The 22,898-nt window shown below is 52.9% G+C and overlaps 8 protein-coding genes across 8 annotated transcripts in view; 3 read left to right on the top strand and 5 right to left on the bottom strand.

Moving 5' to 3' along the window:
- LAESUDRAFT_727084 (uncharacterized protein) overlaps positions 1-924 on the bottom strand; it is a 3,788-nt gene extending 2,864 nt beyond the window's left edge. Inside the window, exons 1-2 of the mRNA XM_040909160.1 lie at positions 767-924; positions 99-695 (exon numbers count right to left, since the gene is read on the bottom strand). Coding sequence (XP_040763178.1) covers positions 99-642 — 544 coding nt within the window. The 5' untranslated portion in view covers positions 643-695; positions 767-924. The remainder of the gene's footprint in view (positions 1-98; positions 696-766) is intronic.
- Positions 925-1,064: 140 nt separating this feature from the next.
- On the top strand, positions 1,065-2,502 carry LAESUDRAFT_743955 (Cwf15/Cwc15 cell cycle control protein; the record flags this gene model as incomplete). The annotated part of the gene is made up of 6 exons (XM_040911283.1): positions 1,065-1,177; positions 1,241-1,507; positions 1,579-1,832; positions 1,894-1,987; positions 2,072-2,096; positions 2,153-2,502. The coding sequence occupies 6 exons, from the start codon at positions 1,065-1,067 to the stop codon at positions 2,153-2,155; spliced, it is 756 nt and encodes a 251-aa protein (XP_040763177.1). The 3' UTR covers positions 2,156-2,502.
- Positions 2,503-2,800: 298 nt separating this feature from the next.
- On the bottom strand, positions 2,801-4,924 carry LAESUDRAFT_743954 (PLP-dependent transferase; the record flags this gene model as incomplete). Its single annotated transcript, XM_040911282.1, has 6 exons — positions 2,801-3,283; positions 3,335-3,586; positions 3,640-4,020; positions 4,073-4,352; positions 4,564-4,853; positions 4,880-4,924. 6 exons carry the CDS (start codon positions 4,922-4,924, stop codon positions 2,951-2,953), a joined length of 1,581 nt encoding a protein of 526 aa, XP_040763176.1. The 3' UTR covers positions 2,801-2,950.
- Positions 4,925-6,759: 1,835 nt separating this feature from the next.
- On the bottom strand, positions 6,760-7,781 carry LAESUDRAFT_230902 (uncharacterized protein). The gene has a single exon (XM_040901659.1). The coding sequence runs from the start codon at positions 7,560-7,562 to the stop codon at positions 6,987-6,989; it is 576 nt and encodes a 191-aa protein (XP_040763175.1). The 5' UTR covers positions 7,563-7,781; the 3' UTR covers positions 6,760-6,986.
- A 1,703-nt stretch (positions 7,782-9,484) lies between these two features.
- Positions 9,485-12,765, bottom strand: LAESUDRAFT_727079 (uncharacterized protein). Its single transcript, XM_040909159.1, has 6 exons — positions 12,657-12,765; positions 12,099-12,574; positions 11,474-12,047; positions 10,065-11,408; positions 9,701-10,019; positions 9,485-9,640 (listed from the first exon to the last, which is right to left on the bottom strand). The coding sequence occupies exons 2-5, from the start codon at positions 12,551-12,553 to the stop codon at positions 9,711-9,713; spliced, it is 2,682 nt and encodes an 893-aa protein (XP_040763174.1). The 5' UTR covers positions 12,554-12,574; positions 12,657-12,765; the 3' UTR covers positions 9,485-9,640; positions 9,701-9,710.
- Positions 12,766-15,040: 2,275 nt separating this feature from the next.
- Positions 15,041-17,541, top strand: LAESUDRAFT_230795 (uncharacterized protein). The gene is made up of 5 exons (XM_040901658.1): positions 15,041-16,131; positions 16,189-16,528; positions 16,583-16,770; positions 16,835-16,967; positions 17,024-17,541. The coding sequence occupies exons 1-5, from the start codon at positions 15,275-15,277 to the stop codon at positions 17,234-17,236; spliced, it is 1,731 nt and encodes a 576-aa protein (XP_040763173.1). The 5' UTR covers positions 15,041-15,274; the 3' UTR covers positions 17,237-17,541.
- Positions 17,542-18,392: 851 nt separating this feature from the next.
- On the bottom strand, positions 18,393-19,352 carry LAESUDRAFT_681431 (cytoplasmic protein; the record flags this gene model as incomplete). The annotated part of the gene is made up of 3 exons (XM_040905763.1): positions 18,393-18,614; positions 18,666-19,107; positions 19,175-19,352. 2 exons carry the CDS (start codon positions 19,350-19,352, stop codon positions 18,695-18,697), a joined length of 591 nt encoding a protein of 196 aa, XP_040763172.1. The 3' UTR covers positions 18,393-18,614; positions 18,666-18,694.
- A 983-nt stretch (positions 19,353-20,335) lies between these two features.
- On the top strand, positions 20,336-22,817 carry LAESUDRAFT_230296 (uncharacterized protein). Its single transcript, XM_040901655.1, has 14 exons — positions 20,336-20,627; positions 20,679-20,734; positions 20,799-20,844; positions 20,895-20,994; positions 21,046-21,139; positions 21,198-21,214; positions 21,273-21,424; positions 21,481-21,551; positions 21,607-21,637; positions 21,698-21,757; positions 21,812-21,906; positions 21,960-22,029; positions 22,082-22,523; positions 22,583-22,817. The coding sequence occupies exons 1-14, from the start codon at positions 20,574-20,576 to the stop codon at positions 22,639-22,641; spliced, it is 1,347 nt and encodes a 448-aa protein (XP_040763171.1). The 5' UTR covers positions 20,336-20,573; the 3' UTR covers positions 22,642-22,817.
- Positions 22,818-22,898: the final 81 nt, after the last annotated feature.

Below are 22,898 nucleotides of genomic sequence, written 5' to 3'. Positions count from 1 at the left end.
GGACTATAGAGTATCATAACATGGCATAATTGCCCTGCCGCTCCGTCCGGTGGGCAAGCGCATAGTAAACGGAGGAACGTGCATTAGATGATACTCACGATGTCGAATGATTTCTCTCTTCTCTTCCAACACGGCAACGAAGCTGGTAGGACCCACTGGCGCCTTCAAGAAGTAGGCTTGTACAACCTGCCGACGGTTCTGCAGGAGCGTCGCCAAAAATTGCAGAGCAGCAAGGCGGAGATAGAACGATGTGTCTGCGAGCAGAGCGAAGAGTTTATGAGCGACTTTCTCGTCCGCAAGGACCTGATCAGTGTGCTTGAAGCCAAGTTCACGGGCCTGTGCACTTGCGTTGTCGTCTACCTCGCACAAGATATTCAGGGTCTCGAGCACGGCTTTGCCAATATCAGCGTCGATCTCGGCATCGTTCTGGAGTACGTCGAGCAATCCCTGGAGCGCGCGCTCGCCTACGTCTGCTTTGTGGTCGCGAGAGAGACCTTTAAGAGAGAGAACAGCAGCACGACGATCTGCAAGGAGGGTGGAAGGTGATAGCCGGTCGGATAGCCGAGCGATGGTATCCGCAGGAGATTGTGGGGCGCCAGTAGGCCCACGAAGGGCGATGTACGTTTGCGAGAGGAATTCCATGGACATCCGTCAGAGACTAGCACAAACTCCAGTAGTACGTTCACGAAATATCTCTGTATGCGATGAACATCATTCCGAAGCTCAGAATCTCGTCTACCGCTGCACGGCGCACTTCAATACTCACAGTTGCCTTCGGGCCGCGGCTGGACACCGAAGTTCCTCGTATACGGCTGCAGACCGAGCAGAATGCAAAGCTTATTTCAGCCAGTCCTTCGTGAATCTATAGCTGTAGAGACCAAGTGGATCTGAACCGTGTTCGCAGTAGTGGACATGTACGACGACGTGTTTCAGTTTAGATTAGTTAAGCGCTTATTTGCATTGATAAAGAGGTTATCGACGAGTTATCTGGCAGTATTAGTTGACCATCACTTCGTTCGTTTCAGCCACCGCTCTCACCTGCTCACCATCACCATCGACGAACAATGTCCACAGCACACAGACCGACATGGGATCCGGCGCAAGCCAAGGATGTGAAGGGAGGGTCCCGCCAGTTCTCTGTGCGGGACATGGCTGCGCATACCAAGCTCAAATTCCGGCAAGTCAATCATTCTTTCGTTCCTATACTTGATCTTCACTGGTCTACATCGTTCATCTGCAGTCAACCGGGTCAGACGTCAATGGCTGAGGTTGCTAAACGTGATTTGAGAGCGGACCTGTTAGCTGCAGAGGCGGAGGCGCGCGACAAGAAACGTAAGGCAGAAGGAAAGCCCCCGCTTGCAGTGGAAAACGGGCATGGGGAGGAAGATGAAGCGAATAAACGGAGGAAACTGCTGCAGGAAGCAATTGAGCTGGATAAAGACGATGAAGACGAGGAGAAGAGTGAGAAAGGAGAGAGGGAGGATGAAGAGGAGGAGGAGGAAGAGGAGTACGTATGCCGTCTCATTGCATGCATCATCCTCCTGACTGAACATACTCCAACCTCTCCTTCAATTGCAGAGACGAGAGTGACGAGGACGAGGAGGACGATGCCGCAGAGCTGATGCGAGAACTCGAAAAGATCAAACGTGAGAGAGCAGAGGAGAAAGCACGGCAGGAGCACGAGCAGTCTGCATCTGCAGCTGCCGCTCGCGATGCAGAGATCGCCACCGCGAACCCGCTGCTGAACCTTGCTGCAGCACTCGGGCAGAATCCAACCGGTGTAAATACAACGGTGCCGGGGACGTTCGCGGTAAAGCGGCGGTGGGACGACGGTACGTGTATAGTCATATCTGTTAGCATGTTTTACTGACCGTCTTCCGTGCGTCCGGGTAGACCTGATATTCAAGAATCAGGCAATGAATGCGCGGGACAAGGAAAAGCGCTCAGGGCAGTTCGTGAACGACCTGCTGCGTACAGAGTTTCACAAGTGCGTGGCAATTTTATCCTAGGCTGTCCCTTATCCTGTTGTTGACTGCGACATTTCTTCAAATTCTTGTCCTCCCCATCACAGGAAGTTCATGGCGAAGTTTATTAAGGTTTGTCGTGCATCTGTTACCCTGTTGTAGCTGTTGACGCCCCCATCACGCGACAGTAATGCATCGCACACCATATTATCTTACCTTTCCACGGGACTCCTCATCCATTCTCGGCCTTAGTATACATATGCAATGCTTTCCCTATCTCGCAGAGTGTGCGTCTCACTGTAAGAGACACGGCTGGGTGAGCTCGCTTAACATGCCAGCAGATGACTGGCCTCCTCGGATACCTTGTACCTAGCATATTACTAGGCATGCTTGTTCCCAAGCTTCGCGCTGGCTGACGAAGTCTTCCTGAGAATGGGTAGCTGACAGTTACGTATCGCCGCGCTTTCTCGCCGCTGGAAGATATTGCTGTGCTATGCTGTGCAACTTTATTGACCAGATAAATGGCCGTGATGCTTCCTGCCAATATTTACAGGCACACCGCTTCTCGTCTTTCTGATCGTTGCCCTTAGGGTATCCGGATGGACTTCGGAAAAGAACACTTTCGTGGAAGGTGCCATCTTTCCTCGTGTACCCTAGTGTACCCTAGTGTACCCTCTCACTCGGAAGATGAACGTAAGCGAAGAAGTGTAAGCAGTTTGAGCACCGAGTTACCTTTCAGATTCCGGGCACAAGTGGGAAAAAGACGCCCTTGCACACATTGCACAGTTTGGTAGAACTGAATTCTATGCCACTAGCTGATGATACAGTAAAGTAAAGGGGGACAATACACGCAGCGCAAGATACATGCAGAGTACACATAGGAATACAAATCCAGCCAGAATAAACATAGGCTTTTCATCCATCCGTCCGTCCGTCCGTCCGATAGTTCGTGTGTGCATGATGTCGTCCCACTGCTCGCCGCTCACTTAGTGGCTCTCGCCCTTGGCCCCGAGCCACTGCTCCCAGAGTCCGGCACGCGCAGTCGAGCTCGCCATCATCTCTGCAAAGCGCACGACGCGCCAGACGTCCCGGAAGTCGCTTGCGAGTCCGAGGCTGATGCGCACGACACCGAGCTCGTGGCCCATGTGCTGTTCGAACGCTGAGAGCGTCACATCCGTCGGTAGCGCCGCCATCGCGTCTCGTAGCCCGAGGATCGCCGCCGCGCCTCCAGGGTTGCACATGCACCCTGTCCGCAGGGAGACATTCTGGCTTGATGCCGCGTACTCGATGAAAGTGTTTGGCATCATCGCGCCGTATGGCTGGAGACTGAGTCAGCAGCAGCACTAACAAGACTGACGAGAATGACTCACGAAGAGGAAGATGAGCGATACGACGGAGCCCGTGTCCGACTGCTCGCCGACGGCTTTGAGCCGCCGTGTCGGTGTTCGCGAGAGGATGCGTACGACAGGCGTGCCCTCTGTGTCGTGCGTGAGCGCGGAGAGCGAGTCGACGAGGTAGTGCATGAGCGTCGATAGCCGTAGCGGCAGGAAAGGCAGATACGCCGACAAGAACCGCAGGCCATCCGTGATTGCGGGCAGGTTAAGATAGTTGATCGTCCCATCCTGTGGCGTGGCGTCAGCGTCGAGAACACAAACACTGAACAGGGAGCACACACCTCAAATCGCTCGTGCAGTTCCGACGTCATCGTGACGATCGTGCCCGGTGCTTGCACGACGTCCACCGTCCCACCCGCGAACCATGGCCGCTCGAGCCGCGCGAGGAACTCCTCCTTTACCACGAGCGCACCCACACCTGTCGGGAATCCGAACATCTTATAGAAGCTGATCGCCATCGCATCCACTGGCGTCTCCGCGAGTGAGATCACCGACGTGGGCGCGAGGGCGGCTGCGTCGAGCAATGTGTAGTAGCCCTGCGAGGACGCATATTTGATGAGCGAGAGCGAGTTTTTGGAATTGGAGATGTTCGATTGGCCGGTGAGGGCGAAGAGACAGGGAGATGCGTGCTTGTTCTTTGGCCGATTCCGGGAGAGGACCGACTGTGCAATAAATGTAAATCAAAAGTAAACCCAGCCAAAAGCGTGTTATTACCTTAGCTTCAGAAACTTCGAGGCCTCCATGGTCAGTCGAGTCGATGTAGCAGATCTGCGCTCCTCGTTGCAAGGCAAACTGCCGGATGCCATGAACGCTGTTGTGCGAGTCCGCTCCGAGCACGAAGCAACTGTCCTCGCTGAACGGGAAGGATTCGCCAATGAGCTTGAGAGCTCCGGTGGCATTTGCGGTAAAGACAACGGTGTATCCTGGTGGTGCGCGGAAGAACGAGAGAACAGCCTCGCGTGCTTCGTTTGCACATGCTGAGGACAATTTTGACCTACGAGAGATAGCGGCTAGTCAGCACAGGCCGGCAGTGACGCGAGAGATTATGGAGAACGTGTGGCGCATGCAGCACCATGCGGATACGCCGGCTGTATGCGTGCATGTATACGGTGAAGCGGAGGACGTGCATCCGCCGCCTCCATATTAGGGAATATTGCATGTCCGTGCCAACATCTGAGAATGAAGGGAGGGAGGCTGACACTTACGAGTTACTAACGGAGTGCGTGTTTCCAAGAATGTTGCGATGCAGGAAGCCAGTGTGGACGCGGATCAGGCTCTCAGGGTAGAGAGAGCCGCCCATGTAGTCGACGTATGTCTCCCCGTTGCGATCAAGTCTCGAGAAATCGCTCCTTCGGAGTGCGTCAAGCATCCATGTGAGCTGGTACTCGGGGTACTCCTTGAGAAATGCCTTGTATGCTGACGACGCGCAGTCTTCGAGGATGTCGATGGCGGAAGTCGAGTATGCATAGAGCGGAGGCGGATCAAAGCTTCGTTTCTCGTGTAGTTCTGGGATCCGGTCACGTTTCTCGTTGATGTCGCGGTCGCTAGCTGCTGTGCTTGAGCCATGGTCGTGATAATGGTCGGAGTAGTTGTCGAACGAGCCAGCAGAGGTGCAGCCAAGAGTCAAAGCAGAGAGTTTGGCTGAAGATCGTTTCCGCGAGACCACTGGAGGCTTGAGATGCATGCTGCTTGCGCCGTCGCGAGCATACATGTCGAGCGAAGAGGAGTGTCCGTTGCCCATAGTGCTAGAGTATGTAAGATGAGAGGACTTTTGTGTTGAAGACCTTGCGGTGTGTGCTGCCTGAGACCAGAGATGCCCACCAGTATATATACGCAGACAGCCAGTTCCCGGGAGATATTCTCAGATCCGGACAGTCCAAGACAAGAACAGACTAGCCAGCGCTCATCAGACAGGTTCGGAGACTCGAGCAAGAGACGGAGAGAGAAGGAGAATTGGGGAAAATATCCATGTCTGTCGGTGGGTGGAGGTTGACTTGCTGCCGGGATCCTGTCTTTTCCCCGGATTTGGCAGTTTGTGGCGTCGCAGAAATCTCCCAAAACGGGACATTAACGGCATCCTCCGCGATTTCATTTAGCTCGAAATTCGTCTATGAATTCATTTAATTTACTTCCGGCGCGTCAATCTACTTCCCCTTCCTCCGCTTTATGCAAGGATGCTGCTAAACAACAGCTTCGTCTGCCTTTCCTGTGTCGCTTGCGCTGATTGCGTACGAACTGCGGGTGATGGGAGGATACGCCGGACGGAATGCGGGCGACTGCGAGTTGGAGAGACAACGTCCCTAATTACTGCTGTCATCCGGAGGGAGTCTCCCATACTCGGAGGCTGGCATTGCGGAGATCCTCTTGTTTGCTGTTTGATGAGCAGATCGCCTTGGATCTGGGCTCAACCCATGCGCTTCCGCTCAGAGCGTCGATGATAGTCCCGAATAAGACGCTGTGCAGTGCTCCACCGCAGGTTTGCGCATCTAGTGCGAGGTTAGTCACTGATCGCTGGAGATCTTCGCACAACAGCGGAGCGTCCCCAGCAGGATTCTCTTTCTCATGCTATTAGGAGAACAAGATGCCGTCTCTAGCCTCCGGAGGCAATTCGACGGCAAACTCTGTGTTGTCCTAGGAAGAGACTGATGGCGTCGAGTGCTGGTGTTGTTCCTCCAATGTGCATTCGTTACTCCAATTTCCTCGAATAGTAAATGCGATGAGAACGTCCGTTTACGTGCTCTTGAACATGAAATGTCAGATACCGTCGATATGTCAGACAATCCTTGTTCACTGCTTCGTGAGTCAGGGCCACGTCGATGGACATGCACAATCATGCAAATATGCCATCAAGTGTTGCTTATTCGTCATCGTCTATTCACGACAGGGAAGCTGCTAGCAAACATAGCAACATTTGTCTTCCCGAACAAAGCATAGCCTCAATATGTGAGTACAGGAGCTCCATTCGTTGGCGCAGACACCATCGAGACAACCTTCAACTTTGCATGACATTCCCAAGGATACGTATAAGACAGAACAAGTCCATCGAAGCACGGAAGACACTGCACAACTCAGAAGCAACTTCACAGGATTGCGAAGAACTGGGCAGGAAGAATTTGTATCCAGGTAGCTCAGAAGCCTGGGACAAGGAGAGTACCAGCTTAGACGCGAGTCCATTGATCATGCATACCCTTCGATGCAAGGACAAGAGATAGCAGGATGACTGAAGTTTGAGGTTTCATTGGAGGTCAGTCGGTGCGATGATCGATGAGCGGAAGACTGGGTCGCTGACTCATTCTCGGGCAAGAAGTCCTTGCGCCCGGAACACCGACTCAGCGCATCCTTTCTCCGCCCTGCTACCTCCTTGTCAAACTCCATCCCACCACCACGGAACTCCGGGTCCGCGCAGGACTCGTCTCCACCGAAAGCAGGGGAATTTTCGCGCGTATCCGCAACTCGTCGTTCAGCGAGCGACGGATCACTGATAGCGCACCAGTAGCCCTCCGCTCCGCACATGCTTCTGCCGCGAACGCGCGTATCGAGAGACGGAGCCGGAACATGCATCTCTTGCGCACGCGAGCCGAACAGAAGCCCGCACAATCGCACATAACTTGCGAGCTGTTGACGAGCATCAGATGGGACTGCCGGCGGGAGAGCTTCGCGCGGCCCGCCTGCCTCTTTTTCCGCGTGAACTTCCCTCCTGGTTGGGCATGCGGATCGCGCGCAGAATGTCAAAGACTGGACATAATGCTTGCTGGAAGATCGTCGCGGCGCGAATTCCTGATGCGCGCCCAGGATCGCCACGCGATGCTGTCAGCGAGGACATGGACGCGGAGGTAGTTGACGTCGGGCACGGCGCCTGGAGGCTACGCTGCGCTTTCGGGCTAGCGTTTCCTGAGCCCAAGTCACATCCACGTGGGGCCGCCGCATGCAGAACCATGGGCGACTGTGTTTTCATGCCAGGAGCCGAATGCATCATGCATGATGTCCAGAGATAGACGAAGGACGAGGGTACAAGCTCAAGCTCGAGACTAGCACCTGGATTCCAAGCTAACCTACGGAGACTTTGGCTCGGAAGGCCTGGGGCTGCCGTGTCAATCCGCATCTCTCGGGCTCGGGGAAATCGGCATTGGTGGGTGAGTGGTTGCGGATGCGGCCATGTCAACCCGCAGAAGAAACCGAGAGCAACAGTAGGAGGCTGGAGCATGATATGAAACCGGCATGCGTGCTCGTCTGGAGGAGTGGACCGCCTAGCGCAGACTATGCAGATAGAAAGGAGTCTGTCATGTCGAACTATCCCACGCTCGCATTTCGTAGGTCTGCCTGCCGAGGCTGGTGTACTATTTTGGGCTCGGTGCGAATCCTGTGCGTTTTGCACACGAATAAGGAGGTGTATTTGGATAGTACTACCATATGGCCAGCTCACCAGAGGAGACTCCGACACATCAAATGATCATCACGACACGCCTAAAGGAGCCACTCCAGGACGATGCTGTGCCTCGATCGAGGTGCTACGAGTTTCAGCGACTTCTATCATTACAACTTTGCGCTTGAAGCTAAAAACAGGAGGCATTCTGTGCATATTCGAAATCCGGCGATGAAGAAAACCCACGACCTGGCACCTCATGAACAGGAAATATCGGTGTTAGTCCGGGGGTTGCTCCCCATGAAACCTCAACGCAAGCATCAGCGGAGCTCTCGGGTCAAGATCCGATTCCTCCTCTTGACGGCTTGACACTGAAAGTTGCGATCTGTAACAGTGAAACATACGTGCATTGGCCAGAACTCTTCGACAAGCGCCACCAGGGACAGGAACCAGATGCACAATCTGAGCGCAGTCAGTCTGACAGTTTGATAATCCAGAACGTTGGAGTCTAGAATGAGTGGAGTAGACAGAAGAGTGATTGTGACGAGGAAGAAGATGTCGCACCAGTCGAACCTCGACGGCTGCAGTCTGTACGAAATTGCGATGTCGGAAACTGGCCTTCGCGCACTAAGCTTACGCGATTGGGTTTGACAGGCAGATCAGAGAAAGTTCTGACCTTGCTGATGGCACCCACGTAAGGCAATCTCGCCGCCTTCAACTCTGAGCACCACACCCAGGGAAGCGCGCGGATTCGAGTACCGAGACCCTTGTTACGTCCCATCGACATGTCCTGGGCACAAAAGTACAGGGAAGGTGGAGTGCCAGGCGGGAGGTGGCAGATCGCGTTGATTAGCTTCGCGCACGCTAGCAGCCTAGAGGGGCACTGGTATGTTCAACGTGTCCTCCTCTTGACATGGAGCAGCACTTGTCCGTGCGACATGTCGAGTCATGACTGAAGATTGCATCCTCGACGTCAGACAGCTTCTCTGACGGTGTCGATCGAGCCCTAAGATCGTGCACGGGGAGGGAAGGCCTGCTGAGATGTGACGTACGAAGTAGGATGATGGCAAAGCATGCTTCGTCTCGAAGATAGCATCCGTCGAGACAGAGATCGCCAGCAATGAGCACAAGCCAGCTGAAATCAGGACAGGAACCCAGAAGATTGCTGGTGATTCTTGATATGTTACGTATTCTGTCAATAGCATGGACAACAGGCCACACCGATGTCTAGAGGCCCCATGGAAGCATGCTTGGATGGCTTGTCTGTGCTCGACAACTTTGACAAGGTGACGCACTTTGCACTGGACTCATGATGCATAAATTAGAATGAACAAGCAACTATTGAGCCAGTTAGAGCTGCTGTCTCATTGCGATCCACACTGATCCACAAAGAGTTGGCCATGCAGCATCGAGAGGGAACGACCTGCGTGGTGCTCACACTGATCCCAGAGAACCTTGTCGTAAAATGTTCGAGGAGAACCGCGTCGTGTCACGCGAGAGTGCTTCACGCGTCACTCATCACGTGAACTACTGTCATACTGTGTGACGCTCAAGGTGGCGCAGCAGCCAGTGTGGCTCGGATGGCATCGAATCCACATCATGATAGATGACAGCTTGTTTTCCATATATTTCTTCGAGCACGGACTGCCTGCACTGTGGTCCCTGTCGCATTACTGATTGGGCGGTTAGTATATGCAGCGCAATTGTCACTGCTGGGCCCAGTCACACGACTTCCACAATTCAACGGCTTCGTCAGTGACTGCCAACTGGACTGCAAATCGATTGTGGAGAAATATTTCTTTCGAGCCAGTGCTGCATCGTTCCTTCGCATATCATTACACACAGCAGCAGTCAAGATCTTCAACCAACCGCGCTTGAACACTGGAAGTGTCTGCACCACAATAATGGACCCAATCTTCCTGAATGATATCGGGTGAATCAATCGAGCTTCAAGAAGGGCAACAGACCAGCTTACTCACAGCGGTTCTCTCATAATTTTGCCAGTTTGTTCTGACACGTAGTGAGAACATAACTGCAGGCACCCCACATCTCCTCAACCGGCAGCTTGACTACCTGTGCACCGCGCCCGATCGAGGATAGAGGCGAATGCTGTGGAAGATCATCCATTTTTACCCATACTGTCGAAACGTACAGCTTCAAGAACGCGGATTCCGACATGCCATCTGTCAACGTGAGTTGAATGGCATCGCGCGACGTCCACCGCTTTCCGTAGCCGATTTGGAACGAACTGTGCCTCTTGAGCGGGGGGTCCATTTTTTCCTCGGAAAGATAGAATTGCTGGCGGACGATTAGACCAACTTCCCCTGATTGAATGGAACTCACTGTGATAGAGTAATCGTTTGGATCGAAATAGAATAAATACGGGAAAAGGTCGTAATTCGTGTTATTTGTGATGTTGACTCCGTAGTATGACTCGTCCGATGAGAATTCATCTTCATACACGACGAATTCCCCCAATACTTGCTCTTCATGTCGACGATCGAGTTCAATCTTCCTTTCTGAGTCGAAGTAGGTTCCGAATGGACCGTCTACTCGCTTCAGGTGATGCAGCTCGAGCGTAATATTCGAAAGCGGTGTAATCGACGGCAACAAGTGATGGTTGAACCGGGCAATACTTCGGCAAATCTTCCATAGCTCCCCGGCTGCGGCGTTGAAAGGAGTTTTTTGCTTTGCGTATTTGCTCATACGGGGAGCCAGTCGTTCCAAAATCCACCGCTTGCTTCCCGTATCGTAGTCGATACCGATATCGGCCGCTGATTTTTTCATCAAGGAGATGGTTTGCTCGCGCAAGAATGCTTGATCTTCCCCTAGAATTTCCTCGGCTTGCTTTTCACAGAATACATTCAATCGTGTGAGCTTCCATGCTATGAACACCGCTCGAGCCCTTCTAGTGACCTTGTCTCGAATGTAATCCATCGAATATTGAGCGGACGCGCAAGCGTCGGATACGGACTGCAGCTGCCTGACTTCGGTGATCTTGAAACCTTGCAAGGCCTTTGAGCCGTCTCCTGGATCGATATCGAACTTCATGCCTTCCCTGACGCCAACAATCTTTCCTGCAGCCACAATCAACTGGTCTGCCTCGGGAGCGACCTCGATGTCATAACCGCAAGTGGCATCGTCTCGTGAGAATACGCTCCACACAATGCGGTGCTGATTGGCTCCCCCGCATTGTGGATGCTGGCTGCCCGATAGTGGATGCAAAGTGTCAATCAACTCCCGATAAGTGCTCTCTGATGGACTGCCTGGCTGAATGCTGCATAGTTTGTCGATGAGGACCTTGCTAAAATGACCGCGGTAGATAGAACGTGGCTTATCCAATGCTTCCTGTGGTAGTGCTTTTGTCTTAGGTATTTCGACCGCTCTTTCCGCAGGTATGTTACGACCCTCATAACCTGATGCATCCTCCACCATTGTCTCTTGTGCCAGTTCATCCTGCTTGCAGGCACTAAGAAGGATGTGTGATGCTAATGCATCGTATGCAAAACATGTAGGTCTGATCGCTCCTGCTTTCCTCGAGGATTCTTCGGATACCCATTTAAGTGAATCGGAGTCGAGAGTGAAGGGGAGTTTGGCATGATCAGGAGGCAAATAGAGACGATGTGCAGGCGATGGGATCATATTGCGAGACATTTTACCCGAGTGACAGCAATCGAAAATCGCGACCTATCGGAGAGCACACGTGAATCTTCAACGAACCCCTCTTTATTGCCCAATTAGAAAATACGCACGACGTTCTGTCCTTTTCTGCTAGCCAACTCTGCGAACCACGCATTCAACTTGATGGAAGGTATGCCATGAACGGCGGTGAAATCCATATCTTGAGGGCATATACATTCCATGTCACCTCGGTACTCCTCCGGCCAGTCTGTGTGGGCATATTCACTCGTACCATGGCCAGCAAAGAAAAAGAGGATGAGGTCATCGGTTTGAATGCGTGGATTCATGATGAGGTGCTCTCGAAACCCACGTTCTATGGCACCTGCAGTTGCCTGCCCATTTTTCAAAAATAGGGTGTTCGAGGAGGGGACGGACAGTTTGGTACGCAAATACTGGTACATAGCCTCGCCGTCGTTGACGCATCCTCGGAGGGGACGTCCTTTGTAGTCATCAATTGCGATGATTAACGCGAATGTCTGCGTTCCGGAGTTCTTGGTCTGCGTCGACGTAGGTTGGTATGAAGTATCTGTAAGTGTATTCGGGCCGGATACTGTGGGGCTTTTCTCGACAGGAGAATGGTCCACGCCCGAGTCCGACTGTGAGACGGTAGGGGATACAGTCTCTTTGCCTATCTGAGCCTCTTTCCTTAAACCAGTCTCAGTGGCTAATTGACCCTTATTTAATCGCAGCACTTACGATTCCAGCAGATCTACATTTGTCTGCGTCGACGTAGGTTGGTATGAAGTATCGGTAAGTGTATTCGAGCTGGGTACCGTGGAACTGTTTTCGACTGGAAAATGATCCACGCCCGAGTCCGACTGTGGGACGGTAGGGGATACAGGCTCTTTGCCTATCTGAGCCTCTTTCGCGGACGGTTTCGCTGGTGGTTTCGGTAACAAGCGATGAAACAACTTAGATACAATGGCTTTTGCACGTCTCAGCCGTGCAAGAAATGCATCTCGGCGTTTCGCGGCTGCCTGCACCCCTCTTTTGCGACTGAAAAATGGAGAGCATGTGACAGACGATGAAGATATGGATGATGAGGATGCGAGAGGGACCGAAGTGGTGTCCGGGATTCCACTTGGAAGAGGGTGAGGATGTCCCGAGGGACTAGTGACTGGGAAATTAGGCTCGTGGGCGTAGGGCTGCATGATGCTCGTTTTGTGAGCGTTCTGTACGAGATCCAAATGAGCAGAATATTGCGCTGACAGGACTGTGGTCATCAAATTAAGATATTGTAGTGCGATGACTCACTCCTTCATATATCACAAAGTGCATGCATCAGGCGATGCAAGCGAAAGGCACGAGGGATGTCCTGGGATGGATGATCATGCAGATAATCTATTGTTCCGACCGTATGTGGCTAACTTCACGCTGTTTTGGTGCAGCTGTCGGACACCTTCAACTCGAGGGGCAGAATCGCCTTCCAAATTCCTGCTGAGCAACTTACGGCACGACAAGGCCTCGACCCGGGTAGGAAGCAGATTGGCACATGCTTGAGCGACCTTCTGCAGCTGTGTGGCAGATGAATCGACGTCGTTGTCAATTCTAAGAAGGTGGACGAGAAGGTGCTTTTACTTATCGATATTGTAGCCGAGAACTGCATGCTGATGTGGAGGTATCGAGACGCGCGAGATAAGTAGACCCGGACGGATGTTGCCTCGTTGGCTATGCGTGAATCCAGAGGACAGCTTACCACATATCTGATTATCTTCTGTCGATTAAAGTCTAAATCCCACATCTATCATCCAGAGTATGTCGGAGAAACTTCAGCACTTGGACATGCGAAGTAATGTTTGAGAGCGACAATCACCATGTTGCTTCAGACCGCACGGCCGTCTACAAAGGTGGTCTGATGAACAATCTATATGATGCGAGAACAACGCGAGGACCGGACCACGAGGAATATGCGTGTCGTAGCGTCAATTACCAACCTTAAAGCAACGCCATTGAAAGTATCGTGTCCTGCGGAGTCGGAAGCCGCAGAACGCAGAGTGCATTCTTTACCTCTTCAGACTTGCTGTAGTCCAGCTGGGGCACTGGCTTGTTCATATTTTGTCAGCAAACTACATGAAATGTACTAAATTTCGGATGCGTTCGCATGACTTGAGATGGATAGCTTTTATATGGATAGCTTTTATAACGGCGGGCGCTCGGCAGCAACAGAAGTCTTACATACAAAGCCTCCTCTAAATCAAGCCGATGCAACGTTGCCAAACGGCCTCAATAATGGCTGCTCGTCGACCAAAGTTAGAATCGCTCTTGCGTTCAGCGACTGGGTTCTCATGAGGCCTGCGGGTGAGCCACGATGATAAATGCTAGCCACAATATTTGTCAATTTGCGTTGAAACGTAGGCCAGAGTATACTCGACCGCGTACCAGATTGAAGTTGCTCAAGCGTCCTCCTTCCAGTTGCAAGACTCGAGTTTGAGATGGACAGGCCGCGGACGATCAAGGAAGTCGTGCCAGAGATGGTAGAGCGCTACATATCGTAACGGTGCCTTCGCATTCAAGGAGAAGACGTTTGATAAATGTTGAAGAAGTTCGAACGTTGAACGAAACAGACTAAGCTATAGTAGTAGGCAGACGTACGAAATTTGTACGATCAAGTTGTTACCGTGGGAACTCTGAGTTTGAACCACCTCGTTGATCTCTGCTGCTAACAAGACTTTTAAGCACCATCCTCGCATCGTTTCATCCTCTCTGTTCTGGCTGTTAAGAAGTCGGGATTTGCCAGGTTCAGCAGAAGCTCTTCATCACACCTGCTCGAGGCTCTGTTTATAAGATTGCTGCTGGCCTGTCGGAGTGGACTGTAACAAGGCCAGGCTGTCGCTGCGTTCGCGGTGATCACTTGTTTCTTTTCTTTCTTTTGCACTTTCTCTTGGCCGTCGGTAAGTCAAACACATTTCGCATTATCGTTGCTATACGACTGAGCTATCCGTTTTAGGCACGCGTTGCCTCGTTGCCTGTATTGTAATTGCCATCCAGAATGTCCAGTTCTTTATCGTTCAAACGAGGCTACGTGAAGAGCAACAATTTTTTTTATAGAAATGGTGTCTAGGTGATTCTCTGCTGGCACCGTTCTGCACGAAAGGCAATGCCGATGTCGCCTGGTGCACTGTTTCATTTTGCTGTCATTGGACCCACGGCACGCATACAAGGACCTTCATTTAGCTCCTTTCGCCTGCGGCTAAGTGCCTGGCTGCAATCCTCAAAGGCGAAATCGTGGCGTTCTTTGGGCTTAGTATGGCAAGAGGCAGCGGGTCGCCAATCCTGTCAACCCGCGGACCACTCCGCTTCCAACGTGTTGCCTTACCGCACGGCCGTTTGGTTACTCCCTTGTAAAAGTTGACTCGTGAAATCAGTACGTCCTCTGTGTGCTGGGAATCGCCTGTCAAGTGTCTCATCAACGTTTTGGCATCTTTTTCGGATATGAGACAGAAGTGCACGGGTGATCTCTGTTGATTGCGGTCTCGCGTCATATCATATCCTGATCTAAAATACATCATCTGGACCACGACTAGCACCTAGCGGGCTGTGCAGGTTGTGGAACAAGACTGAGCACGACGACCGAAACCACACCATATAAGCGCCCGCTAGGGCGCTCAGTGCTCGGGCACTAGCGACGGTATTGTACTTCGTCGTCGGGGCATATCGCTGTCCTGATGTCTGTCGCTTCTAGTGGCATCCTTATTGTCCATTCCAGGGGTACTTAGCTCGAAGTGGACCGCCTTGGACCCACATAGCGCTTTATATGCCGGCGATCTTCTTGTGCTGCGGGCATCCGCGCTGCGCGCCTATCCTCAGTCCTTCGAGCAGTTCCGCCTTTGTCGTTCTCGGGTCTGCAGCTGTCCACGTATAGAAATCGTCCAATGGCAGGCCAGCCCCTCGCATCCCCCATCGTGCTAACTCGGGCACCGTCTTCACCCTTCAGCGCTGCGGCCCGCGAGACGAGCCTTGTTCGGGGGCTCGGGCTCTTCCAGCTACCCAGTCGCTCCTTCTTGACTGCGACCACGTCCACTTCTGAGGAGAGATCGCTATGCGAATCGCCGAAGCCAATCGAAGACATCCTCGATCTGCAGCACGATTCCTCAAGACTGTCCGCCGGTACGCGCGTTCGTTCCGGGTCCATGGAGCTATACAGCCGTCTTCTAGACCAAGCCGCCGCTGCACATGCTAAAAGAAACACTCTCGTCACCGCGAGAATGCTCACCACCAGGCGTTCCACCGTTCCATCTGTCTTTGATTCACATTTCGCCGTGGCACCCCTGAAGGCCTCTCAATTGCCTTGGCGTGATTGGCGTCGAACACGCCCGCATTCTCCGCATGATCAGCTGGATTCTCCGGGTCGCGATCGGTGTGCGGAGGGCGTCGGGGCAGGGGACGCCGCCGGTGACGCATTGGGGCTCATATATGAAACGAGAAGCCAGACCGGTGCGCCGTTCCCGCCCCCTCTTACTCTCTCAAGCCGGCTGCGCAAGCTCGCCCCTCCTCCACTCCCCCTCTCCCCTCTGTCTGTTCCTTCATCTGCACTGATGCGTCCGTCAACAACCACCGACGACAGCGCGTCATCCGACCTCACGCGCTTCTCCTTCGCGGCGTCGCCTGCACGTGTCTTCTCCGCGTCGCGTTACGTTTCGGTCTCGCCGACCACGATGACGAGCGTCGACTCGTCCGAGGGCCGCCCGGGCACGTCGCTTTCGTCCTATGAGATCCTCCAGTGGCGCAGGCAAGTCTCCCGTGCTACATCTCATCCGCTGACTCCTCTCATGCCTCGCGTTCGCAGAACGCCGCTAACGGCATCGCCTGCGATTCCGGTTGTCCTCCGCTCGACCAGGGGCGGGTCGCAGGACGCGCTCCATTCTGCAGTCACGCGCGTGGAAGAGCCGCCCACGTACTCAGAGGTACTGGCGCTGGATGAGTACGACGGCGCCGGCCCTCCGCCGATGCCCCGTGCGCCGTTCGTGCCGCTCCCGCCTTCGCCTACCGAGTTCATGTGGCCGGACGAAGACGATGACAGTCAGTCTCCGCTGCAGGCGCAGACGAACCTCCGCGAGGCGCTTGCTGTGGGTGGCCTCATCGAGCGCGCACAGGAGAGCCGCGATGCGGTTCGCGCAGCTGCCATGGTAAGTGTCGTCCATACGAAGAGCACCAGCTAGTGTATGAACCCGGGCACCTAGTCGCTCTGCTCGTGCAGCCTCCTGAAGGACCCACAGGCGATCAGAAACCTGTGCGCATCCCTTGAATCGGTGTTGGATGCGATTCAGGAAGAGCTGGGGAAGACGCCTGAGGAACAGGGCGTCGGGGAGTCGCAGGACTTGCGGGCCTGGTTCGATAAGCATTGGCAGATCGTGTCTTCTCTGAAGCGGTGGGATACCCCTGCGCTAGACTTCCATTTGATTGAGCGACTCATGCATTTATATTTTGCACAGGAACCTGAACACGTTCTATATGTTTACGGATCAGATGCGCCGGCGTCCGCCGCGAATTCATCGGCTGGCGGACTACGTGGACAAGCTCAGAGCATTCTGGACGAAGTTTTCGGATATCGTCCGGAGACTGGAGGTGCGTGACCGCCGTTGGTCTGATGTGGGACTGTCGGGTAACCTCTGCTCGGACAGCTTTCGCGTGAGAAGCTGCAGCTTTTGAGGCTTCGAGTGCGATACACGGCGGAACACCTTGCGGCATGCTTTGAGATGGAGGCGGAGCGCACGCGGCGTCTCGAGTTCCGCAATGCGTGGCTCGAGGGCCGTGCACTGCGTAGAACGATGCGCGAGGAGATTCGCCGCTCGAAGCAGCTCGCGCAGCAGCTCAGAGCAACGGACGTCGACTGATGCATTCTCTCAAGTATCTATCTTCCATGCAAATTGCCCTTACTGATCTGAACTCTCATCTATTTCTGGACTGCATTTACTCTATGTTAACGGCGGATGGTACTGTTGTGGCTCCCCATCATGCGTTGAGATGTATCGATAGGTGTTCCAATGTCTGTACTACCAGCATTTGTTATGATCGACCCGTGCCGTGTATGTCCTCACAAACTCTGATCACCATCACATATTTATTGTCAAGTTCGTCATATTGTACCAATCAAATATGTTTCTACCCATTCTCCTATGTCCGAGAATCATCTACAAGCTTTTCCAATTGAATTCTGGACAACACAGCACATAGTTTGCGCCGACAACAGCCTGGTCGTCCCAAATGTGGCGGTGGCCCAAATGTGGCCACCGACGCGTCCCAGCGCTTACCGTATTAGCCACAGGCGCTTACGCGTGATCACGCCATCGCTCGTGTCGCGTGCACGGACCAGATTTTCTCAACCTGCCCTAAACCTCTGCGGTATATAACGCGGCGTCGGACATGGCTGTTTCCTTAGAACATACTCAGCTAGGATCTATTCTATAGGTACTAACTCGAGTCTCGCATGTTTACACATGCCACGTCCTTCACATTCAGTCGATGACAACCGCGCTCGCTCGTTATACTGAGAACATGCGGCCCTTTGGGGTCGCTCGAGGACGTTTGGCTCGTGCGCCGCCGTTCCCGTTTGGGTTCCGCGAGCACTTGCCAGCGAGTGGAGCGTATGTCTGATGGATGCCTATATAAAACAATGTTGTGTTTTGTACTGTAGTACCATTTCTCAATGTCATTGTTCTTTCCTTGGATTTGTTGGAAACCTTCAATGAGGTGAACGTGCAAATTTCCAGCCGTGAGCGAATGGTGACGATCGTCGTTGGCACCAATGAAATGTGGACATTGTGCAAAGGATATGCGATGTTGGATGTCTTCATGATGCCCACCTCGCGGAAGAGTTCACGCTGCGCGGTGCAGGGCCAGAAGATGGAAAAAAAATTGCAAAGGGTCAAAGCCACAGGCATCTGACAAATTCCAGCCGTGAGCGAACGGTACCGACGATCGTTGTCAGCACCAACGCAGGTGTAACATCGTGCAAGGATCCATGTGGAATGTTGAACATATGCCCGGCATCAATATTCCGCCGGAGTGAGTTCACGCTACAAGACAAGACAAGACATGAAAAGAAATGCGGATGGCGAAAGCCACAACTGTCCAGGAAACTTTATTGAGAAGGAAGATTGTTCCGACGTAAGAGTATACTAGTTGATACATGAAACATTTGCAGTGCAATCGCGGAGATGCCAGACGTTCTGCAGCAAGATCCAGAGACCAAGCCAAGGCCAGCAGCAATCACTATCCAATACATTAGAAGTCTACGGGCTCAAAGATAATCATGGAGCATACCTGGGCGCATTACGATGGGAAATTTTAGGCTATGTCGACGCCGGCGCAGAGTCGTTTTTTGTTTCTGAGGGCGCTGTCGAGCGAGGCCCTAGGGTCATCTTGGCCACACGTCCTTCTGCATCCTGGATCTCCACCTCAACGTTCTCAGTTCCCTCCGCGACCACCTCCTCGTCTTTCGCACCCTCGTCAAGGTTCATCACTTCGACGAACCACTTCGCACCCTCCTCCCAGCCCACATTCTCGGCCTCGCCCAGCGGTGACCGGCCAGCAGCGTTCTTGATATCAAGCAGGCTGATGCCGGGTCCCTGGGGATACCGAACCAATGCTTGCGCGACGGCGAGATGCGAGTTGAGCGCGGCCCAGTGCAACGGCGTTGATTGTGCATTGTTCTGTGCTGACAGAAGTGATGTCGACACGAGCGGGAGAAGATACTCTAGCGCTTCTGTTTGATATCTTCGTCTGTCAGGTCGGGGTCGGCGTTCGTGAGCGCGAGTGGGAGGTACACATACCTATATGTCCGTTGGCGCAGACCATGTGCAGGACCGTGTTACCGTTCTCATCGCGCGCGTCGTTGACTGGGTCTGCACCGAAACCATCGATGAATTGCCGAATATCGTCAAGGTCACCATAGCGGCATGATAGTAACAGCTCCTCAATGTCTTCCGACGTTGGCGTAGAGAGAGACATTTTGATTTCAGAGTCGTTGACTGTCGTTGAGCAACTATCTTGACGGTGAAGCCGGGTGGCCACAGTGGACAGATCGGGTCACGTGTTAATGCGGAGTTGAACCGGAAGTTGAAACTTTCGGCAGCTGTGTACGGTGGCGTGCACTCCTCTACATAAGTACATCGGACTGGCTTTTCCCGGACTGGCTTTTCCCATTTGTAATGTTTCCCTCATGCAGTTTGACCATGACATCTACTCTGAATATTTACGAGTTTCAGAACATGACATAAATCGTATCACAGCAAAGAATTGACTATTTTTCGTCACAGGAAATGCATTGTAGCTGAATCGGAAATTCAAGCCTTTCCTACTAAGGTGTTGTCTTTGGAAGACGGCAATGAGAAAGGTATGTTTCACGCCTTTCCTCTTCATTGATTGGCTCCATGGTGCCTGTATAAACCGATGAAATGATGAGATTTAGCAATTGAATGAAGATATCACAAATATCTAGATTTCCTATACCTTTTTACCATGGGAAAATGGTGCTTTCTTTGCAGTGATATGTTTGCTAGCGCTGATTGCTAAATCTTGTTATGATCTGTCGCAAAGCCTCTGAAACGCCTCCGATCTGTGCAAGATCACTCCAATTCCGCCTTTACAAAACAGCCTTTGATGGCCCTTCCAAGGGTTGATCTCGCAACCTTTGCAAGCCGAAGCCGTGTTCCGATTTGTGCGCAGCCATCCTGCCATAACTGTCGAGCATAGTGCCGTACGTTGTCGAAGCAGATTCAATACGTATCATATTCACACCGCTAGTGATCTATCTATCAAATTCTCTGGCATTTTGCGGGAGCAGAAGACTGTATGTTGCCTCACTTCTGAAATCTGCTCCCCGATATAGCGATGCGTCCATATGGCGCACTCAGCATCAGGCGCCACCAATGCTCGGCTACATAGAGTATCATCTCCAATACCGTCTCGTCAGCCCAGCACATTGGTTTTGCCAACTGATGTCAACCGTTTGATTGATGGCTTCAGCCCCTTGGTGCATGTGCTCCTGAACCCTCAAGGGGCCGAGGGAGATCCGCGACGCAGTATAACGGGGACGCAACCATGACGGAAGCTTTTCTCCCCGACTTGTCGGTATCACCTTTCCTCTCTCTCCCTTCGATTTCAGCCTGTCCGCCTACAGTCAGCGTGTGCATGTACATATCCGCCGTGTGCTATTAAACAGAGTCGACGATGTGCCATACCTCTCCGCCAACCTTGCTTTCCTGGGCTGTCCTCTCCGTTCTGGTGCGTTCGCCACATCACTACACCTGGCGGATATTGACGCTGCTCGCGCAGCTAGGAGCATTTCTCCTCTTTCACCTCTGGAGGTTTGACCGGTTCAGGTGTCTGCGGTACGCGTACCACGATTGCGAGATCGTCCCCGGGCTGCTCGTTTATCTCTTCGCCTATCGATAGCTGGAATAATGGGCCCTACTCTGGCGCATTCAAGCGGATCATGACCGTAAGCTCCGATGTTCCTTCTGCCCGTTCATCGTCTGACGAGTGGCTCAGTACACGTACTTGACGAGCATACCATTATTGGTTATATATTCCGTCGGCTTCTGTGCCCTCAAGTATAAGCAAGGTTATGTTGACGTCGCATTCTATGGAAGTGCGTGTTCCGTAAAGATGCTCTGACCATGTCTTGAATACTTGCTTTCAGTCATCCCGACACCATATGAGTTGTGGCCGGAGAAAGATCAGCGATGGATCTTTCCGCTCTATATGCTGTTTTCGTTCGCATGGGGATTGGAGATGTGAGTATTCTCTCCTTTGCAGCGGCGAAAGTGACTGAGGTGTCCGCGTTGCACGCAGGGTTACGCATCTAGAAGGTTCGTGCAAGTTTGTACAGAGTTTCGTGCGTTGTGCCTGAGGTGGCCGTTCTGGTAGAGCTTTGCTTCTGGCTTTTCCTCGTGAATGCCAGTTCTGTCCAGCAGGACTGGTTTCGCAGTGCGTACTTCAAGATATGGGCGGGCGGTTCTATCGTGGCGGTCATATACATGCCCATCATTACCATTGTCGCGCGCCACGATCCGCTCAAGGTCAGTCTGGTAGCACAGTACCTGCACTCAAGTCTGACTCTCAGGACTACACACAGAGTGAAGCATATTCGTTTATCGCGGGCAGCATTGGCAGTCTCCTGCTGACAGTGCTGTTCATGCCTGTCTTGTAAGTGCCACCGGAGACAGCATCCCTGCGAGGCTCACGATGCTCTGTCTGACAGGTACATGTTCCCTAAATTCCTGCGGGGCTTGGTGGGTCCAGTTGCAGATACTGCGGGTGCCGCCTGACGTCGATCATTCCATGTCATGCAGAAGACGCAACGCGTGGACGTCAACACCATCGTGCGTCTCACGACATTCAATGAGCTGAACGTGGGTATGCATCGATGCTCTGGTTCTAGCCGCACTGACCGCCTGCGTGTTCAGCGTATCCGCGTGTTCTTCCGTTTCCTCTTCTGTGCACCGCTGCTCATCTTAGGCATCGACGCCCTAACTACGCACGAGCGCGTCAATCACAACGAGTCCGTCGGCACGCGTGATGTACCTCTGACACGCAACTGACGAATCATATCAGGTTCGGCACGGAGTTCCTCGCGTTCGTTGCGGGGATAGGCTGCATGGTCTCATCCGGCATCACTCTCGTCGTACGCCTCCCTCTACTACCCATCGTATAAGCGGACAGCTAACCGCTTTCAGATATTTTTCCCGCGCTCGATCCACAACGAAGTATACGCGCGCAACGCCTCGCGCGACAAGTCGCAGCAGCTGCACACGATCCAGACGTTCGACCAGTCCGAGCGCTCCTCGTACTTCACGCCCACCTCGCCAGGGCACGACAAGAGCGCGCCGCCGCACACCTTCCATGTCGCCTCGGGCAAGTACACATCCGCACGCAACGCGACGCTCGTGAGCGACTCGGATCCTGCGTTCATCAAAGCGAGCGCGCTCGACCCCGAGGCAGATGTGGGCCCGCCGGAGACGACGTTCAAGACATTCGCGCCGAATCGCCGTTTAGACTCGGGCGCGACGATTGAGGGCGGCGTGAGGGTCGTTGGGATCACGGAGCGCAATTTGGCGAGGCATAATTGGGCGACGTCGAACGTGCATCCGTTCGTGCATAACTTCACATCGCCGATCGGTGAGTACTTGGTCTGTGTTGATCCTGTGCGGAGCAGTGCTAATGGCAGTGGTTGGCAGACCTTGTACAGGGAGACAGTTTCCAGGGTATTCCAAGATTTACCCGACGGTACCCTTGACTATTAATGTTGCTTACACGGATGGAATGTACAGGGAAAACGACTCATGCGCTTGTAATGTGCGATATATTGTCATAATGCTTCACTTTATCTGTTCTTGCAACGTCGCTTGTTGCAACAGTATGGCGCACACGTCAATGGTAATAGGTTTCGATGCGTACGCACGGGAGTTGTGCATATTCGTGGGTCTGTCCTCGCATATCTAACAGCAAGATGGCATGGCATAGTATCATACATCGCGAAGCTGCTACCCAACT

Source organism: Laetiporus sulphureus (assembly GCF_001632365.1).
Source record: "Laetiporus sulphureus 93-53 unplaced genomic scaffold LAESUscaffold_26, whole genome shotgun sequence".
In the NCBI taxonomy this organism is placed as follows: domain Eukaryota; kingdom Fungi; phylum Basidiomycota; class Agaricomycetes; order Polyporales; family Laetiporaceae; genus Laetiporus; species Laetiporus sulphureus.
The sequence above is the reverse complement of the archived record's forward strand: the minus strand, read 5'-3'. Positions and strand labels throughout refer to the sequence as shown.

Excerpts from the sequence above, each read along its gene's own strand:
- LAESUDRAFT_230296 (XM_040901655.1), top strand. The coding sequence starts at position 20,574 with ATGTGCCATACCTCTCCGCCAACCTTGCTTTCCTGGGCTGTCCTCTCC. Across the intron at positions 21,758-21,811 it reads CGACATTCAATGAGCTGAAC|CGTATCCGCGTGTTCTTCCG; the intron begins GTGGGTATGCAT and ends CTGCGTGTTCAG. Across the intron at positions 22,030-22,081 it reads CATCCGGCATCACTCTCGTC|ATATTTTTCCCGCGCTCGAT; the intron begins GTACGCCTCCCT and ends AACCGCTTTCAG.
- LAESUDRAFT_230795 (XM_040901658.1), top strand. The coding sequence starts at position 15,275 with ATGGCAGGCCAGCCCCTCGCATCCCCCATCGTGCTAACTCGGGCACCG. Across the intron at positions 16,529-16,582 it reads CGGTTCGCGCAGCTGCCATG|TCGCTCTGCTCGTGCAGCCT; the intron begins GTAAGTGTCGTC and ends CCGGGCACCTAG. Across the intron at positions 16,771-16,834 it reads ATCGTGTCTTCTCTGAAGCG|GAACCTGAACACGTTCTATA; the intron begins GTGGGATACCCC and ends TATTTTGCACAG.
- LAESUDRAFT_727079 (XM_040909159.1), bottom strand. The coding sequence starts at position 12,553 with ATGCAGCCCTACGCCCACGAGCCTAATTTCCCAGTCACTAGTCCCTCG. Across the intron at positions 11,409-11,473 it reads GCAGAAAAGGACAGAACGTC|GTCGCGATTTTCGATTGCTG; the intron begins GTGCGTATTTTC and ends GCTCTCCGATAG. Across the intron at positions 10,020-10,064 it reads CAAACGATTACTCTATCACA|CAATTCTATCTTTCCGAGGA; the intron begins GTGAGTTCCATT and ends ATCGTCCGCCAG.
- LAESUDRAFT_230902 (XM_040901659.1), bottom strand. The coding sequence starts at position 7,562 with ATGCTCCAGCCTCCTACTGTTGCTCTCGGTTTCTTCTGCGGGTTGACA.